Source organism: Electrona antarctica, assembly GCF_951216825.1.
Source record: "Electrona antarctica genome assembly, chromosome: 8".
Lineage (NCBI taxonomy): Eukaryota > Metazoa > Chordata > Actinopteri > Myctophiformes > Myctophidae > Electrona > Electrona antarctica.
In genome coordinates, this window is record NC_136789.1 from 8,472,751 (window position 1) to 8,492,274 (window position 19,524).

At 44.7% G+C, this 19,524-nt stretch overlaps 1 protein-coding gene across 8 annotated transcripts in view; it reads right to left on the reverse strand.

Annotated features, from left to right (window-relative positions):
* The window catches only part of zzef1 (zinc finger, ZZ-type with EF hand domain 1), a 51,689-nt gene that overhangs the window by 11,836 nt on the left and 20,329 nt on the right, over positions 1 to 19,524 (reverse strand). For 7 of the 8 annotated variants that reach the window (XM_079508256.1, XM_079508255.1, XM_079508254.1 and 4 more), the window contains exons 30-51: positions 19,167 to 19,331; positions 17,858 to 17,977; positions 17,450 to 17,611; positions 16,803 to 16,935; positions 15,799 to 15,937; positions 14,503 to 14,668; positions 13,840 to 14,102; positions 13,001 to 13,182; positions 12,379 to 12,589; positions 11,489 to 11,661; positions 10,694 to 10,977; positions 9,909 to 10,083; positions 9,510 to 9,642; positions 8,908 to 9,134; positions 7,100 to 7,408; positions 5,572 to 5,672; positions 5,306 to 5,441; positions 3,760 to 3,945; positions 2,724 to 2,897; positions 1,976 to 2,119; positions 934 to 1,102; positions 293 to 391 (exon numbers count right to left, since the gene is read on the reverse strand). In XM_079508256.1, the coding sequence (XP_079364382.1) occupies positions 293 to 391; positions 934 to 1,102; positions 1,976 to 2,119; positions 2,724 to 2,897; positions 3,760 to 3,945; positions 5,306 to 5,441; positions 5,572 to 5,672; positions 7,100 to 7,408; positions 8,908 to 9,134; positions 9,510 to 9,642; positions 9,909 to 10,083; positions 10,694 to 10,977; positions 11,489 to 11,661; positions 12,379 to 12,589; positions 13,001 to 13,182; positions 13,840 to 14,102; positions 14,503 to 14,668; positions 15,799 to 15,937; positions 16,803 to 16,935; positions 17,450 to 17,611; positions 17,858 to 17,977; positions 19,167 to 19,331 (3,851 nt within the window). The remainder of the gene's footprint in view (positions 1 to 292; positions 392 to 933; positions 1,103 to 1,975; positions 2,120 to 2,723; positions 2,898 to 3,759; positions 3,946 to 5,305; positions 5,442 to 5,571; positions 5,673 to 7,099; positions 7,409 to 8,907; positions 9,135 to 9,509; positions 9,643 to 9,908; positions 10,084 to 10,693; positions 10,978 to 11,488; positions 11,662 to 12,378; positions 12,590 to 13,000; positions 13,183 to 13,839; positions 14,103 to 14,502; positions 14,669 to 15,798; positions 15,938 to 16,802; positions 16,936 to 17,449; positions 17,612 to 17,857; positions 17,978 to 19,166; positions 19,332 to 19,524) is intronic. The other variant, XM_079508257.1, reaches the window with a different exon arrangement.

Genomic DNA, 19,524 nt, shown 5'->3' on the forward strand with positions numbered 1-19,524 from the left:
TCAAAATAGTAGGGAAAAACAATCAGTCAAGGGACTGGTGAAAATAGGGCCCATAATCTGAATCTATAACACACTATACAGACTATTGATAGGATATGATTGTGTCCAAAAATAGAGCTTGGCGTTGCAAAGCAATATGAAAGTTAGATCTCCATTTTTTTTGCCTTTTACAAAATGGTGGTTGGCCTCTGGAGTATTCCTGAGTCCCATTTCTATTACAATGAGCTGGCGCTGATTAAATGTATCAGTCACGTTCCTATACCCCTGGATATACAGTGCAAAAGTATGTTACCTGTCTGAAAACGTCCTCTGTGGCCTCCTGTCACGGTGAACTTGTATCCCCACTCTGTGTTGCTCATGTCAGAAACAAACCTGTAGTGCAGGGTATCACCTGAGAGAAAAGTCACAGGTCAGTCACAACCACATACGTCCTCAGCATACATGGGCAACTGGTGGCCCAGGGGCCACATTAACCACTTCACTTAATGTGGCATGCAGGTTAATATCCGAATATTGATATTATTTATTCCAGCTGTTAAAATTTCAAACACCATTACTTAATTACTTCAGTCTATATTAGTAGCTGAATGTATTTTCATTTAAGTTAATAAAGTTAACATAAGAACATTTTAAATTAAATAAACATGTTATTTTTCAGGATTCTAATTGAAAAATATATAAAAGAATATTCAGGATTTCAATTAAAATAATAGCAGATCTACAAGCTCAAAACGCGTGACAGTACGATGCGTTTTGAGCTTGTAGATCTGCAATTCTTTTGTAGTATATGCAGTATATGCAATGTGGCCCTCTGGAGTGAGTGTGGAAATATAGTGGCCCTCTCCATCTTCAAAGTTGCCCACCCTTGGCCTACAGCATGCATACATACAACGCACACCAATGCACACACAAAGAGACTGTTGTGTTTCTTACCAGGAATCTCAAAGTCGGACCATTTCTGGGGGGAGCCGCTGAAGTTGTGGAGATCCTGGAGGAAGTCAGTGCTGCTGGCCATGATGAGCTCATCGCAGCCTTCCTCCGTGTAGCAGCGTGAGTCAAACTTCACTGACAGGTAGATGGCCCCTGGGATGTGCACCTTATCCTAGAGATACACAGAATGCACTCTCACCACCAACATATTATAGTTTTCCCCAGTACTCAATAGTTCTCCAAAAACAGGTATCAGAGTCAAATCAAACTTAATTTATATAAAGCACATTTTACAACAATCAAAATTGACTGTGAAGTGCTGCACAAGGTGAGAACTAAAACCATCAACAATTCAATTATGCAAGTTCAACAACAACACTTTCCCTCCCAAGTTACATGAGTAAATTGAATGTAGAACAGCTTCCCTCCCAATAACGAGTTATGTTTTCATTGTTTAATTTGCGTTTTAATACAGGGTTTCCATCGGACAGAGTGAGATACGTGACGCGTTTTGATGACGCCATCGCAAAAACATCCGTCGCACTGGCATGTAAAGGGTTCTGGGAAACTGAGGCCCAATGCATTGCAATGGCGGCGGTGGCGCGCAGCAGGCGCGCTCCTTCTCCGCTCTGTTGTTGTGACCGCCACTTTGGAATATTTTTCAACACAACGACAAGCGAGTACACCATTTTAAAGCATAGATTTTCATGAAAAGCAACGATGATGTCGGCGCAGTGGGTCTTCAAAGGGTAGTGAAAATAAGGCAGGGATCACGATTATTTAATCCCCGCAGTCAAGCTGTTAAGTGTGGTTAAAAGTCAAAGAATAAAAGTGTGCTTTAAGAAGGGATTTAAAAGACTCAGAGTTGGCACTTTTTATACAAAAAAAGGGCAGGCTATTTCAGAGCCTAGGAGCAGCAGCAGCAAAGGCACGGCCTCCCCTACGGCTACTCCTCAGAACCTGAATTCTGTTTGTTGTTGCCAGGTACAGTATACAAGGAGTTACAGTGAGTTGACTTGGTTGCAGGAACACCAGGTTTACCCACCTCAAAGTTTGTGTTGTTGTCGTAGGGGTGTTTGGACTCTCGGACCTGCACGGCCATGCCTGGTTCCTCCATGAACTGGCAGGCAGTTAGAGAGAGACTGCACAGCATGCTCTGACTGCAGCCCTTCAGCACCCTCTGGAGGATCTGATGGGACACAGCATGCCACAGACAACATCAGTACACTCACTGGAAATACAGTACGAGCTCACACACATGCTCACATGCACGCACGCACGCACACGTGCACACACTTAAAATACATAAATGCAGAATTAGACATGTACTGGGGAAAAGGGCAATACAATGCCCCTAAGATTTAGACATACACAGGGCAACATTTTCCCCTCTAACATTTTACACATTTCCTACACTGCTCTAAGATATCACACAAACTAACAACAACACAGTACATACTGTACATACATATGTAATCACATACTACCATTCTGACAATCTGGGAACCCATCGGAAAAAAAAGAAAAACAGCACCCTCCGCTGTTTGTTTCCTTTGAATTTGCCTCTGGGGGCAAGCCTCAATAGAATGTGTATAACAGGATGTTGGCCCGTTTGGCCTGCCCTCAGCCCTCCACTTCCTGTGTTTTCATTCCCAATATCAAACAATGTATACACGTTCTGAATGGCCCTGCTGACAGATTCTGTTCTTGAGAGATCACCATTTTGATAGTAAGAGCATAACACTAATGCAAGCCCACCCACACACACAACCACACACACGCACGCCCCTTACCTTCTCCCAGAGGGGTCTCTCCTCCAGTTGCATGAGCATGTCCAGAATGTAAGCCATGTGGGACGCACCGCTGAGCTCCAGGGCCTCCTCGCTCAGGGGCGTTGCGGCGGGCCAGTCGCCCAGCAGAGAGGCCAGCACGTGGCGCGCGTACAGCGTGGCGATGGCCTGGTTCACCTTCACCCAACCAGTAGTGATTTTGACAGGGAAAAATATTATGATTGAGTTTTTTGTCATTGGTCTTTGGAACAAGTAAGACGCGGGAAGCGAATGCAGCTGTTGTGGCAGTCTGACACTGACACACACAGACCTTTTTTTTTTAAAAGTTTGCTTTTTAAGTTTTTAAAGGGTTAGGTTTTTTTTTGAGTTTTCTACTGTGTGTGTGTGTGTGTGTGTGTGTGCGTGCGTGTGTTTTTTGTGTGCGATACAGCTGCGCCCTCTGGTGGCGGGTGGGTGGTGACAGACAGAGAAGCCAGGCAGGCTTCTATAGTAATCGCTCATTGCGTTCGCAATAAAAAACATTAAATGTTTTTTATTGCGAACGCAATGAGGTGCGCAATGAGGTGGGTAAACTAGAGTTAACACTAGTAAAATTTTTACTAGTGTTAACTCTAGTTTTAGTCGACTAAAGGTCGTAAGATTTTAGTCGACTAAATCTACAGTCGATTTTGTCGACTGAAATTTGTTTTGGCGGGCCTTGATGGCGTCGTAATGCCTGATTTTACACTTGGTTGTGCTCTGAAAATAGCAGATCTACAAGCTCACAACGTGTCACAGAGCTTGTAGATCTGCTATTTTCAGAGCGCAACCAAACATAAAATGACATCTCTTTTAGTTTACTTGATCACTAGTCCCTCCCTAACATTTTGGTCTAGTTTTAATTTGCTGACAAAATGTCAAATATATTTAGTCATAGTTTTGGTCATCATGGGTTAGTTTTTATTTCGTTTTGATCCAGTTTTCCTCAGTGGAAAAAAGCTAGCCGACGACCATTTTTCATCATAGTAAGTTTTTAGTCGATGAAATCAACAACACTGACCTTCACCAGGTACTGCCGCACGTTCCGATTGCTGCGCGCGTCCAGCTCCTTGTGCAGAAGCGCAGAGCTCTTGGTGCGCCGCTGCTTGGCGTAGCTGAGCTGCAGGTCGCTCTCCGAGTTGGTGATGAGCTTCTGGGCCACGACGTTGATCTCTTCCGTGGCCTTCTCACAGTGACTGGGCTTGGACTGAGACGGACCACAAGGGAAGAAGGAGCAGTGGGAAGACAGATTAGCACATACTCAGGTTGTTTGGGTGTCATTGAGGTCATAAATCCTAAAAGAAAAACGAAAAATAAATGAACATGAAATGTCATGAAACCTTTATACCAGAGTTTCCCGAATTTTGGGTTTTGACACTGTAGGGCGCCGTTAGCTAACATCATAAGCTCTCCGTGGCTACATCCTGACAAGACATACGTGTGGATCACATGACCGGAAGAAAGTAGTTTCCAGCGTGCCCGTGAGCTCTGGTGGAAAAACCCCACATAGTGGATTCCTATGGGATGATGTAACCAGGCGCTCTCTACACACGAACGCCGGTGTTTTTCAAACGGATTGTCACTCTAGCACACACGTGCACGCCAATTGACGGCATCCGTGCGTGGAAAAGGAGCCACGTAGAATATTGGACTCAAATCAAAGGTTAGTGGAAAAATTCTCAGAAATGCAGCAGTGAACAGGGATTAAAGACGTTTTGATCCGGCAGTCTATGTGTTAAAGGCCAATTTATTTAACTCAACGTTAAATACTGTACCTATAAAAAATACAGGCTGAGCCTTCCGTCCGTTTCCTACATGAATTTCTTCAGTCTTTGAGCACATTCTCTGAAAGCTTACGGATACACACAAAACCGGCACAGTACCACCGGATATTGTGGGGGCAGTGTAGCGCCCCCACGATTGCTTGAACTACATCTAGTTCCAAGAAAGACATGACAAAGACGCGTCATTCGCGGCACCGATACGGTTGCGTAAAGACCTGCCCCCTGCCTGCCTCTGATTGGCCCCCTCCTATTAGTCGCATCGGTAGCGTGCCTCGCTAGTCATTACTCCCAATCCACACCTCCTGGGTTCAAATCCGCCATTTATTTCCCAACAACTGCGGACTACTTTGTTTTTGGGCCGATAGAGTATAGTTTTAGACCGTGACTTGAGCCACGAGAGACACCACCGAGCGTGCTAGAGCGCACGAGTTGTCGTGTCGAACGTTGCGATGTTCGCTTGAGCTGCCCCGTTCAAATTGCAACCCGATATGGACAGAATAGTAAATCTTCGTCACCCAGAGCCCCGCAAGCAGGGAAAGTCGCGAGGGGGCCATGTACTGGTACTGGAGCTTGGAACCATTTCCATGCTCGCGAATGTGACACATCACTAGAAGCAGTTCCGCGCGCGTCACAGAAGGGGACATTCGGGTAGGCCAATCAGAGGCAGGCGGGGGGCGGGTCTTTACGCAACTGCGTTGGTATCTTGTATCATGCGACAAAGACTTGGCAGAACTTTTTTTTTTAAATCCAACGTTCCAAAAAAGCGCTTAACAAAACTCTCACCACGCAGGACACCACAATCATGTCGGTGTCCACGGCCTTGGTGCTCCTCTCCTCGGAGCGAGGGCGTTTGGTCGGTTGCCACTTCTGGGCCAGTGTGCGGATCGTTTCGTCCGTTTTGATCACATCTCCGTCAAATCTGCAGATTTGACATAAAAAGTAAGCTCCTCATTATGACGACAAAAAAGCGATACAGGGAATACTGTATATGCGTGACTGCATGAATAGGAATGTGTATTTTCCAGCAGTGTCACAGTGTCGACTCTGACCTCTTCTGCACCTCCAGGAAGAAAGAGTCGGTCCTCTTCATTTGCAGCTCGTACATGGCTCGCAAGATGTGCAGAGGCGCGTTTAAGGCATCGTGGGTGATCTGCGTCACACACAGAAGGACATATTATTGAGATATGCGTATGCCTACCACCAAATATTACTGACTCACTATTGATTTACAATAGCTGGGAGAATAAATCTAGTATCCCTCTTAGCCAGTCTCAAGTCTGGTTTTTCTTTTGCCATGATGTCTGTGATGATATCTTTTTACTCAAACTTAAAAGTAGGATATGTAATGACTTCCGTCTGTTTGTCCAACATATCTTGAATCTTGAAGTAATGGCCACTTTACCATGATATTTGATGTCCCAACAAGAAGAAACCTGCTGATTTTCAACATGACGTTCCCTTTAGCGCCACCATCAGGCCAAACTGAACATTTTAAATGAGCGTGTCTACGATCTAATTAGTATGCCATTTTCCAACATACTTTTGAGTTGCATTTTGGATAACATTAGTCACGCAGTATCGAACCACAGAAGTTTTCACTCGACTCGGTCGGGTCACCAGACTATCAGAGCTCTCCGCCTGTTGTTGTCGTCCGCTCCATCCTACTTATCCATCTACCCGTTTGGTGCTTGGGAGAGTTCACCTATTGGTTGTTGATAAGGTTCACGACATCATTGAACTTCACATGAGCATTCACCAAGAAAGACTAAAACGTGTTTGGTTTGATTGGAACTGCCAAGAATGAGGAAAAAGACTGACTTCAGACAGCTCAGACTACCACTTTAAGATTTTTTTAAGGAAAACTAATTATGGGACCTCCTCCTCAGGCTGGTTAACAACCTCTTCCATGTGTACAGTACACGCGTACAGCGCCAGTGGAGAGGAGGCACTATGCCGACTGTTGACTGAGATCACAACACGGTGTGTACCAAAGACACAGTACTGGAGAAAAAAAGAACTGCCTCTATCAGAGGCTGTGTTGTTATAGTGACTATAAGAGTGAAGTCCTCTGCTTCTTTCATGTTTTTATGGGGAAGGGTGGGGACAATATTGAGGGGAGGTATCCCATGCCCCCCCCAAAAAAAAGTATGCCAATGAATACATTTAGCCTGCTCTACACCAAATCTCTTCACAGAAAAATAGCTGATCTACAAACAAACACGTCACATTGTGAGTTTGTAGAAGTTCGTTTTTTGGCAAATGTTTCCCCACAGAATAGGGATGCTAGGGTTCAGTGGGTTTTAACCACGTACCATTATTTGAAACTTTAGCCATTTTTGAAAAATCTTCAAAATGTGTCGCAAACCATTGAATATAATTTCACAGCGAACGTTTTTAACTCAAACCTTTGCTTCTGGGGGAGTTCCTGATACAAAAAAATCAGATGGGGTTCAGCGGCCAAATTCTGGCAGTCCATATAGAAACAGTTTATTTTTTCCTTCAGAAAACTGTTAGGATTTAGAAGACATTTTGTAGAATCTGGTATCAGGTCTTAATGGGTTCATTTTGATCACGCACCTGGAAGCAGATTTTGGTCTCCTCGTCCAGGCCCTCCAGCGGGTCGGGCCGGTTGGGGTCGGGGTCGTCGGCGCAGCAGCTGGAGTGGTCCGAGTCGTGCTCCTTCTCCTGCTCCCGCTCGTCCCGTTCGGGGTCCTGTGCCATGGAGTGGATCTCCCTCTTGGAGCAGTACAGCATGACGGAGAGGATCTCCAGGTCTCGGAGCAGCCACAGCTTGCTGAAGCCCGTCCCCTTGCTGCACTTCCTCACCAGCAGCTGGGTCAGACCCGACCGCTGAATGGCCTCCTGGGCTTGTTCCACACCGTGTTTCTACACACGGGGACAACAAGTATTTGAACTACCCAGTCTCACAGAATTACGTAAATATGTACGGAATTGCAATTCCATACGTACTAGAAAACCCAGAAATCGTGTTGAAATTATTATTTTTTATCCCACGATTTTTGTAACCCATTTTTTTCACCCAGTGTCAATTGTAATCCTGGGCGCTAAACTCCCTCTGCCAACCTGGGGAGAGCAATGGACTGATCTCATGCTTCCTTCCATGCATGAGGAGTCTAAGCCGCTTCTTTTCACCTGACCGGGGGGAGTTTCCCCAGCTGGACGTAGGGCATGGAAGGAACACGTTATTCCTTTCCCCTTCATCAGGCGCCCCAGCTGGCCAGGCGGAGGCATTATAGTAGCCGGGGAGCCACAGGCCCAAAAGTCGATTAACATAACATATATTTTATTTGCGTTTTTTCTATTCACTTGGTCATTAAGGTCCACAGAATGAGAGGTCTGCTCTGCCAGAAACATGAAAAAGTTTTTAAGTAGCATGTGTCAAACTAGGGGGTTTCCTTGATTCTGAATCCATTCTAAGCATTAGTTTTGAACGAAAAATACTCCTTGGCCTAAATTTGGCCATAGTCACTTGCCCAAATGTGCTGACCTCTTCACATTTGCAAAACTAATGCTTGGAATGGATTCAGAATCATGAAAACCCCCTAGTTTGACATGTCACATGCTACTTAAAGCATGATGAAATGTGGATATTTTTGCCTTATATTGGTTGTCTATGGTGTGGTATACAAAAATGGCCATAACTTTTTTTCGCGATGTGTCCGGCAGAGCATTCTGTGGACCTTAATGATCAAATGAATAGAAAAAAATAAAAAAAATAAAAGGTACGTCATGACATCACAGGTCCTCTCAAATTTTGGGTGACTGGCCCAAAATTCCAACTCCACACAGAAAGGCCCCTTTGCCAACCCCACCTAGGGTATGGGCAGTGATGACGCGGAGGAGAGAGCACGCCCCCCAGCACCCACAGCGGGAATCGAACCCAGGACCTTCTATCTGTGAGGAGACAGTACTACCGACTGCGCCACCGTACCCCCCCCCAATATCTAAAATGTTGATACTTTATGCTGCTAGATAATGTCAGTGTTTCCATCCAAACCACTGTCATCAGGGACTACTGATACTGCTGCTCTTAGTATAATCAACTGCTATCCCAGGTCAAACTGATACCTAATTTGACAAGCTAGAATCCAAATGTTGCTGCATTCCAACTTGTTTTGTTAAGAGCACCAAAAACTAGGAACTCTCTCTAAGTGCAATCCCAAGGACAAAGAACAATTGAAACAGTATAAAAAGGAGAATGCAATTACTGTAGCTAACTGGTAGGATGGAACAGCAGTGGTACCAGGAATGGTAAGCACGGATACTCGGTACAAATATAGAATCTATACAAAGTCCAAACCATATCCAAATAAGTTGCTTTCATATACTGTATGCTTGAAGATGAACATAAATGTATTTTTTACCTTGAGCGTATTGTAGAGGCCCTTAAGGGCCAGAGAAAGGACCCAGGAAGCTTCAACGGCGTCAGGGGAATTGTTGTCCTGGCTGCTCTGCAGCAGGTGGCTGATGATGGCGGTGAAATTGCTCAGATAGTGGGTCAGCGGGGCCTGGGGGGTGCTCGGCCCCTCTGGCTGGCCCGGGAGAGCTGCTGTGCTAGAGTCCTGGGCTTGGATCAGCTGATAGTCCTTCACTGTAAAAGAATACAAAGAACACAGAGAACTCAGAGTTTAGTGTCTGTCGGCATGGGGACGACCCTTTCGATATTCAGTGCTGTGTGACTGGGGAGTAATGCACTGAAGCTGTGTGACTGGGGAGTAATGCACTGAAGCTGTGTGACTGGGGAGTAATGCACTGAAGCTGTGTGACTGGGGAGTAATGCACCGAAGCTGTGTGACTGGGGAGTAATGCACTGAAGCTGTGTGACTGGGGAGTAATGCACTGAAGCTGTGTGACTGGGGAGTAATGCACTGAAGCTGTGTGACTGGGGAGTAATGCACTGAAGCTGTGTGACTGGGGAGTAATGCACTGAAGCTGTGTGACTGGGGAGTAATGCACTGAAGCTGACCCGTTTTTCTCTTGCGCGTCTTGACATCTACCACGGCAGCGTGGTTCTTTTCCGTAAAGTGCTTGAGCAGGATCATGTGGTGTTGCTCGTTGGCGTTGTCGATAAACACCGACTGGGTGCCCATGCACAATACCTAGGAGAGAAGAGACAACATTTTAGTCTAGTTTTTATTTGTTGACAAACTTGTCAATATATTTAGTCTTAGTTTTAGTCATCATAGCTGAGTTTTCATATAGTTTCCATGTAGTTTTTGTCAGTAAAAAAGGTAGTCAACGAACATTTTTTGTCATAGTCGACAAAAACAACAATGCAACTATCACAATGTTGTAGAAAATGGCTTTAAGGGAAAGAAAAGAAAAGAAAAAGAAAGCAGTGAAGGGGGGGGGGGGGGGGTCTAACCTCTGGGAAGCCCACCAGAACCAGCAGAGTGAACAGGTTGGTGCGTTTGAGCGTTCGTGGAATCTGCTGGATGCAGTGGTTGGTGAAGCAGGCGATCACTGGGCTCCACTGGGGACAGGCGTTCAGGCTGCGCAATATCTCAGCCACCGAGCACGCCCAGTCCAGACCGATACGACTGCACACAAGGCACACACACACACACACACACACAGATAACAGTGGAGGGAAAAATATGTTATATGGCAATAACAGCAGCACTGGGGTAGTGAAAGTGCTGAAGGGGTAGCGAAGTGCTGAAGTGTATCTAAAAACTAATACTAACAGTTTGTTAGTTTAACAAACTAACAGTTTGTTGGGATATGGTTTTAAGCGGCAGTGGCTCAGGTGTAGAGTGACCGGATGGGAACCGGTTCCCAGTTCGATCCCTGCGGGCTCCCCCAGAGTTAAGTGTCGAAGTGTACTTGAGCAAGACTCTGAACCCCTAATTGCTCCCGATGTGCAGGTTGGTCAGGTGCCTTACATGGTTTCCTCCGGCATTGGTGTGTGAATGTGCGTGTGAATGGGTGAATGTAATGCACAATCTCTATAAAGCGCCTTGGATAAAAGCGCTATATGAATGCACCATTTACCATTTAAGCTGAGGAGAATAATCAATATTGTTATTCCACAAGTGCGTAATAACTACGTGTGTACCACAAGATCTCCCGTGGTATTGTTAATGCATGTTGGGAGAGGTAGAAAATTACACACTAAAACTCCTGACGAGCGAAGGTCTGCATTCTTACCTGTCCAGACAGACGGCTCCGAGGCTGAAGAGAAGCTGCGTGCTCTTCCAGCCCACCATGTCCGCCGCGGCCGCCGCCTCTCCTTGGCCGAGCAGCTCGTATTTGTCTGCCAGGGCATCCACGACAGCAGCGTCGGCCTCGGCGGGAGCGATACGGAGCAGCAGCTGACCCAGAAGGCCAAGGGTCAGGTGGTAGGTCTCGTTGAGGCAGCCGGCGTTGGAGATGACCACTCTGAAGAGCTGGGGAAGGATGGGGCTCAGGCTGGACAGGGTCAGAGTGCTGCCCTGATGATGGACAGATGCAAGAAGACATGGGGAGAGCAAAATAATGTCAGGCATCGGATGACTTGCAATGTTGATTTGACAATAATGAACTATTACTACTGCAATATAGAAATCCTCCGTTACAAGTAAAAGTCTGGAATTCAAAATTGACTTGAGTAAGTACGTATTGGTATCAAAATGTAGTTAAAGTAACAAAAGTAAAAGTACTCATTCTGCAGAATGTCTCATTTCAAACGCATTGTGAGCTGGCAGATCGGCTATTTTCAAACGGCCGAAATGTATACAGGGCTGAAGTTGTTACTGTATGTTTTGTAAATCAAAAAAGTAACTAGTAACTAAAGATTTCAAATAAATGTAGTGGAGTAAAAGTACAATATTTGCGTCTGAGATAGTGGAGTAGAAGTAAAGGTATGCAAGTACAAATGCCTCAAAACTGTATGTTTTGAGGCATTGTGAATGTGAATGTGCTTAGTTACTTTCCACCACAAGCGTAAAATCTCCGAACTCATACCGGTTTGGCTGGAGGCAGCATGGCCGCCAGCAGTCCCAGGATCCTCTCTCTGGAGCACTCTGAGAACACGTGCTCCTGTAGAGGCACCTGGGCCATTCTCTCCTGTGGTACCTTGACCACATCAGCACCGTCGGACGTCGGAGAGGCGACCGCTTCCGAACAAGATTCTGAAGCTAAGGGTGATTAAAAAAAACAACATTAGGCCCAATAACAGAGTGGTGTCTCTGTTCAAACTTTAGCTATCGATAATGAGTTGCAATGTGTGCAGTTTGTTAATAACAAAGCCACAAAATCAGAGTGCAGTGCTTCTGCCGTGAGCCCAGTGTCTATGACATCATGGAGCCCATGGCCACTTTGAAATACTGAAATATCTAAAAACACATATTACCAACATAAAAACCCCAGGAAAGTCTTTCTTGACTCCCAAACATCATTAAAAGAAGACCTGGTTGCAAAAGGGATGAAGTGGCCCTTTAAACACACACCCTTAAAACTAAGATAGTCGCTAAAAAAAAAGAAATCCTATTTTACAGATGAAGCCACTACGACCACAAACGTCCCAAGAAACTAGCTAGCCTAGCCACCGAGTCTGCTGCGCTCTGGGAGAACAGAATCTAGCTAGCCTAGCCACCGAGTCTGCTGCGCTCTGGGAGAACAGAAACTAGCTAGCCTAGCCACCGAGTCTGCTGCGCTCTGGGAGAACAATACGGCTGAATTCTTTGTTTTGATTAGGTGTTCCATGATGCTGATTTGAAGCACGGCTAGAAGGCCATTTCAACCAATAAGATTGCTGCCTCGAAACGACCTGTAAAACGACCTGTAATGGAGCATAAAATTAAACATTATGCGGCATTGCCATCAGACTAACTGAGGTAGCAGTCAGCTCTTACCTCGAACCACAGGAGAGAGGGTATCCTCGCTGGAAACGGAGGGGGTCTGGCTGAGGCTGGACGAATCCAACGTGCCTTGAGTTACGAGCTTTCTCTTCTCCTCCTCCTCCTCATCCTCCTCCAAGTTTGGAGGAGAGGCTGCCTCAGAGGGAGCAGTGGGAGGAGAGCTCACCTCTTTAGAATGTGTCTTCTCCGTGCTCGGTGCTTTGGTCTAAACAGAGGCAAGATGGAGCAAGTTAAAAGAACAGGAAGGAACAGCAAATATGTTGTTAATAACTCACAGACCATTGTGTTAACTACGAGAAACACGGGATGTATGGCAGTTGGTGGAAAAAGTACTCAAATGTTTTACTTGAGTAAAAGTATCAATATTGCAATGTAGAGCTACTCCGGCAAAAAAAGTAAGGAATTCAAAATGTACTCGAGTTTAAAAGTACAAAAGTATTGGCATCAAAATGTACTTAAAGTACAAAGTCTTATTTCAGGTTTTCAAATGTATAAAAATATTTTGAAATACTCAAGTAAATTACAAATACCTCAAAATTGTACTTAAGTACAGTACTTAAGCAAATGTACTTAGTTACTTTCCACCACCAGTGCAGAGTATTAAATGACATGTCACCTTGTCCATGGGTGACGAAGGGGAGCAGATGGCCGCCGTGCTGCCTGGAACAGAGGAGGTGTCCGTGGTGGTGGTGGTGCTGAGATCCTGGGAGGATTGGGGAGAGACTGGACACTGCAGCTCGCTGTCAGAGATAGACTCGTTGGAGGTCAGAAGTGACAGCAGGGCAGAGGAACGCAGACCTGTAAAATATATGGGGAACGTTTGACCGAATACATTTTTAGGTGCTTTATGTGGTAAACGCGTGTTGCTGTAGCTGTAGATGAGCTTTGACTTGTATAATGTTATTAATTATACAATAACGAAATAAGCTCAATAACTGTATTTAATGTTATAATAAAAAATAAAAAAAATGTTGCGGTCTGGTCTTAGCTTAGATGTTGATTAGCAGAGCCATAGCGGAAGACGGACTTACAACAACTCCGTTCACTTCATGGGGCCAGTGACCAGTCCAATGGCAGCTCTTCTACATCGACTTCTATTGGCGAATAGTGACAAAGGCCTGAACCGGACATTCAAGTCTATAGGCTTACAGTGACAAACGAGTTACATGAACCATGTGACCGGGCTGTTTTCTGCCCCCTCAATGTCGTAACTCTGTCTTACTCTATGGCTCTATTGATTAGAAGTTTTTTAAACGTCTTTAGACGTTCATTTTTTAGACGGCCATTTAGACGTATTTTAGACATCTAATGTAAATGCTCAGTGGGATGGAACTTAAATATATGTCGAAGAACCTTCTAAGCCAATGTAGAATGGCTCTGGAAGGATCCAACTTAAAAATGGAAATTCTATTTCTAGGCTCAACTCTTGACCCGAATTGAAACCCTAGTACCAACCTTTGCCCGTTTGTCCCTTGAGCAAGCACTCGGTTATGAGTTTGGAGCAGCGTGTCTGCAGGTCTGAGGCCAGGGTCAGGGTGCTGGCGTCTAGACGCTCTCCCTCCAGCTGGCTCTTGCTGCTCAGGTCCGACGTGTACAGGGCCAGCGCCGCAAACAGCAGCCACGAGTAGTTGTGTATGTATGGCTGAATGAGCCGGTGGCGGTCGCTGATGCGTATGGTCACCATGGGGAACACCGTGATCCGATGGGTGGGCAGGTGGCTGGAGACCAACAAAGACATTGAGTGAGGTAAATGGGAATAGGTGTCTAGTGTTAACCCATTTAGACCCGACACCAGATTCTATGACAGTTTTCTGAAAAACCTATGTTTCTATATCAGTGGTTCTCAAACTATCTCATGTCAAGAACAAATTGTGTGGCAAATTCAGCTAAACTGAATTTGCCACACACTTTATGCATGCGCATACCCTCTACAATGACATGTCCAAATTAGGGATGTGTTAAGAGTAACAACTAGAACCTGCATCCCTATTCTGAGCATGTCATAGTAGTCGAACATTCAGCAAAAATAGCAGATCTACAAGCTCACACTGCATCACATGTTGTACAGAGGGTTATTATAGTAGATCAAGTTTTTAAAGTTAAAATTGTAAGTGCTACCTGTCGGGATACTTCTTTGCGTTATAACAGCCGAAGCACAGGTCGAAATCCTCACACACGTTGCAGTTGATCCTGCTGCCTACGATGAGGCCCTGGCAATGGTCACAGGCATATTCCATGTTCACCATCTCGTGGTCATCCTCATGCCCCTCCGGCTTGGCACCGCCTGGGTCAACCCATACATGGACACACAGCACTTAGAAACACTAGGAAGATTATATCCTAGTCAGAAACACTAAGAATATTACATACTACAGAAACACTAGGAATATTACATACTACAGAAACACAAGGAATATTACATACTACAGAAACACTAGGAATATTACATACTACAGAAACACTAGGAATATCTATCTATCTATCTATCTATCTATCTATCTATATATATATATATATATATATATATATATATCCTACAGTACATACCAACGATGGGACATTTGAGGAGTCATATATATGACATGTGTACAGGTAAATGGTAAATGGTAAATGGTGCATTTATATAGCGCCTTTATCCAAGGCGCTTTACATAGATAGATTGTGCATTACATTCACCCATTCACACACACATTCATACACCGATTGCGGCGGAAGCCATGCAAGGTATCAACCAGCACATCGGGAGCAATTTGGGGTTAAGTGTCTTGCCCAAGGACACTTCGACATGTAGACAGGAGGAGCCGGGATTCGAACCGCCGACCCATGGATCATTGGACGACCTGCTCTACCTCTTGAGCCACAGTCGCCCCAGGTATGTATGTATTTTTTTTTATATATTTTTTTTTACATAGCGTATACTATATACCTATTATACCATATCATCGCTGTTGGGTGGAACCCTTGTATGCCCAAAACCGTCACTTATGGGTCCAATGATTTTATGATTTTGTCACAAGCTGATGTGAACAATTCTCATTGGTTAGCTGTCATAGGTACTGGGGGCCTTTTGGAAATGGGAAGGTCCTCGGTTCACGCCCAGGCTTTGTGTGTTGAAGTCTCCCTGAGCAAGCCACTTAATCCCCAACTGCTCGTCGGTCCTCATAGTTAGGACGGGTTAAATGCAGAGGTCTAACTTCACGTACTGTATGCGTGCAAATGTATTGTGACAGAAACAACACCCCCTTTCCACTTTCTCATAAGCTTGGACCCTTTTTTCATAGAAAAAAACATAAAAAGTTGAAATATGGAGATACAAGGTTTCTGCCTGACGGTGACGATAAGATACAAAGCTGCTAGTACAGCAACAGCAAAGATAATGATCAACCAAACAGATGTGTACACGTGAGAGCTCACTGAGGAAGCAGGTTTTGCAGAGGTCCATGTCCATGCACTGCAGGCATCGATAGCGGTGCCAGGGAGCGATCCTCTCACAGCCATCACATGACATCACCACGTTGAACAGGTCACAGTAGCGTGCGATGAACATGTGCATCTGTGGACAGCACCATCAAATTATATTAATATGGCTGTCAATGGGATTTGCATTGCTCGAACATAACATTAATTAATTCTGTATATTAAAATTGTCGTTCTGAAATTTTCTAAATTCTAAAGCCTAATACTAAACGAACACTTAAACGTAATACCTTACAGTAAATATTTGGCCCTATCGTAAGCTGAGATCCTGGTTCTTTTGTGCACATCAACCGCCGTCAAATATTTGCTGATGCACACAGCGGATCTTGCATCACTACAAAGGGTATCCTCCATAACTTTTGTTTGCACTCTCAACAGTGAAGAACGAACAGCAAATATTTGAATGCAAACCAAAGATACTGTCACACACACAACCATGCTAACTGTGAATGTATTTAACACTGTACATTCAGTGTACAAGGTGGGTGGAGAAGAGGATTTAGCCATTACAGTGTACTACAGGTGGATGGCACCATCCAGTGGTGTAACATGGTGATAGGCCCTGATAGGCGATAGGCCCTGGTGATAGGCCCTGTTGTAGATCGGCTATTTTCAGCATGCAACCAAGAGTAAAATGACTTATACTGGATCTCGCCCACTAGTCCCTTCCTAACATTTTAGTCTAGTTTTTATTTATTGACGAAATTGTCAATATATTTAGTCTTAGTTTTAGTCATCATAGCTTAGTTTTCATATAGTTTCCATTTAGTTTTTGTCATTGAAAAGAGGTAGTCGACGAACATTACAAAATCAACACCGTTTCAGACATGAATGTGTGTATGTGTTTGATGGTATACACACGTGTGTGTGTGTGTGTGTGTGTGTGTGTGTGTGTCAGTCAGTTCTTTTCCCTTGAGTATTTGTTAACATTATAATCGTACCTTTCTCCTGTCGTCCATGGAGCCCTCCTCATCGATCTTGTCATACCATTTCATAAACATCCCGTCCACACACTCATCCATCCAGTCCTGATTTTTCTTGTAGTCTGCTATTTCATCCTCCTCTGTCCACTGACTGTTGAGTTGAAGTCACATCAGATAATGATTACTCTTAGCACTCGTGCATTTTTGTTTTCGGAAACATTTCTTGGTCAACTGAATACTGTCTGATAGCAACAATGTGTGACTGTAGCCCATGTGCACTCATTTCTAGTGACATACTGTACAATCTTCATACCGTCTCTGCTGCCTTTGACACATACTATTGTACTAGAAGTTCTATCTCACGATTCGGTTCTGATTTGGAGTCACCTTTTGATTAAAATCAGTTTTATCTCAATTATTTCAGTCATATTGTATATTTTGAATAGTTTATAATGAGAATCGAGACTCTAATTCGAATGGATTTTTGGCCACACCCCTAACTAGAAGGGCCCATCACATCCATGAGCTTGCAAATCAGACAAAGAAACCCCAAGTACTTTGGTGGGTCTATTTTTCTAACTATTTTGTGCAATAAATACCATGTACTGTACATGTTTAATAACACCTCACAGTGGTGCGCGCTCTCTCTCTGCCATGTCTGTTACCTGATGGCAATGTCGTGAACACTGATGTTTTCCTGCGACATGCTGAGCAGTAGGTCGGGCAGCTTGATCTGCAGAAACAGGGCGAGGTCCTGCACGCCCCAGTGCATGTCTAGAAGGTGCAGCAAGCAGGTCTGCACACAGGACAGGGCAGGCAACAGTGCTCTGTGGACATGATAGCATGTAAGATGTGTTTAGAGGGTAGCTTTGATTTTATGATGTCACTAAAGTGCTGTACGATTGGGCCTTTTGACTCAAAGGCTTTCAGCTTTCAGGACGAAACAAAAAATACACAGGGAAGACATATTTGAATATTATAACAACACCTGGGGGTCTATTAGAGTAATGTTAACTCCATAGACATACAGAAATCACAGCACTCCCATATTTAATAGTATGATGATGCCTTACTTCTCATTGAGGCTGCTGAAACCTTGCACTGCCACCACCAGCATCAGAACCAGCTTGTGGTAGGAACACTGGACCTCCTCTCTCAGCTCCTGCCCACTGCCGGACAGCTGAGAGTAATAACTGGTAGGAAGGAGAAGGAAGAGAATAGCTTGAACAGGAGTCATTAGCATAACATCATTGTCTAACCCCTAAAAGGAGAATACCAAGGGAAACGGCACGCAAGGCCCTTCTGGGAGGTCCATGAGGTGATTATGGATGGGGCTTGCATGATCAAATGTTGGCTTTAAAAGAGGGACCTACACCCCCAGTATCACTTTCTTAATCTGCTCTGAAGAAGGCTACAGCCGAAACGTGTCATAAAATATGAGACATTTTATTTTTGAGTGCCGCTTTTTCCCACTTTGTTGGTTTGAGTTAGATTATTGTCTCCACCAGGCCGAAGGCATGTAGAGAGAGTATGTTTTGCACTCCGTGCGTGCGTGCGTGTCCGTCCGTCCGTCCGTCTGTGTGTGTGTGTGTGTGTGTGGGTGAGTCCGTCCGTCCGTCTGTTACCAGCTAATCTCCAGCACTGTTAACCCGGTCGATGCCAAATTTTGCACACACACTCCCTGGATGACAACGATGAACCTCTGCCCCAAATGTATTACTCCTCCAGATTCTGGAGAATCCGGCAAATTGTTACACACTACCTATAGTCATGTGTCTGTCCGACGGATCTGTCCGATATTTCATATTCCATCCTAATTGGCTAACATTACCTTTCAAAGTTTGCAGGATTGCCCCGTTTTGAACAAAAAGCCTCAAATCATGAACACAGCGTGCAATTTACATGAAATCTTTCAGACTTTCCTACTAGGCTGAGGAATATATCTCACCCTTTTCACATTGGCCTGTTATAGCGCCACCAACAGGTGGATTTTTGCAAAAACCCATTTTTGGAATGAATGCCTCAAATCATCCAATTGCCATCCAAGGCGTAAAAAGAAATGGCACCCTTTTCACATTGGCCTATTATAGTGCCACCAGGAGGCCTTACCTGACCTGCCCTGGTGGAGACCAGTGCCCCAAGGGGCACTTTATCTAGTTGGATCTGTGATGTCATAGGAGTACAATGGCATGGAATAAACAGGACATTCATTCCCAACCGATAAAACTATTAACCTAAGCAAGACAGTTCATTTTCAACATTATATGGATAAAAGGTTCTCTGGAGGGCATAGTTCAAGCTCACAAAATGTCCATTGCACATTCTTGATCGATAGTACAAAAATTACATTATGAATCGCCCTATATTGCCTGAGTGGAATACCTTGTGAAGTCTTTCTGGCATGCCAGCAGCTCCTGTAGGAATAGAATGCACGGGGCCTGGAAGAGATGTGGTGTTCCCAGGGACTGCAAACACCGTTGAACCGTCTCCAGGACCTTGCACACGCTCAGAGCCTGGGCTTTGTTTAGGGACAAGGTCTGCAGAATGCTGCAAACATATAATAATAATACAAATCACACCCGTGTGAAGTGAGGGGCGCTCTTATCATCATACATCATCTCATTCCGGCCAATCACAATTTGCGTCCTCACTTTTGTCTTCAATGTTTGTGTTTACACAAACACTCAAAACTGGCCATTCATTGTCAATGACATTCAATGTTTGTGTTTCTGTTGTCCTT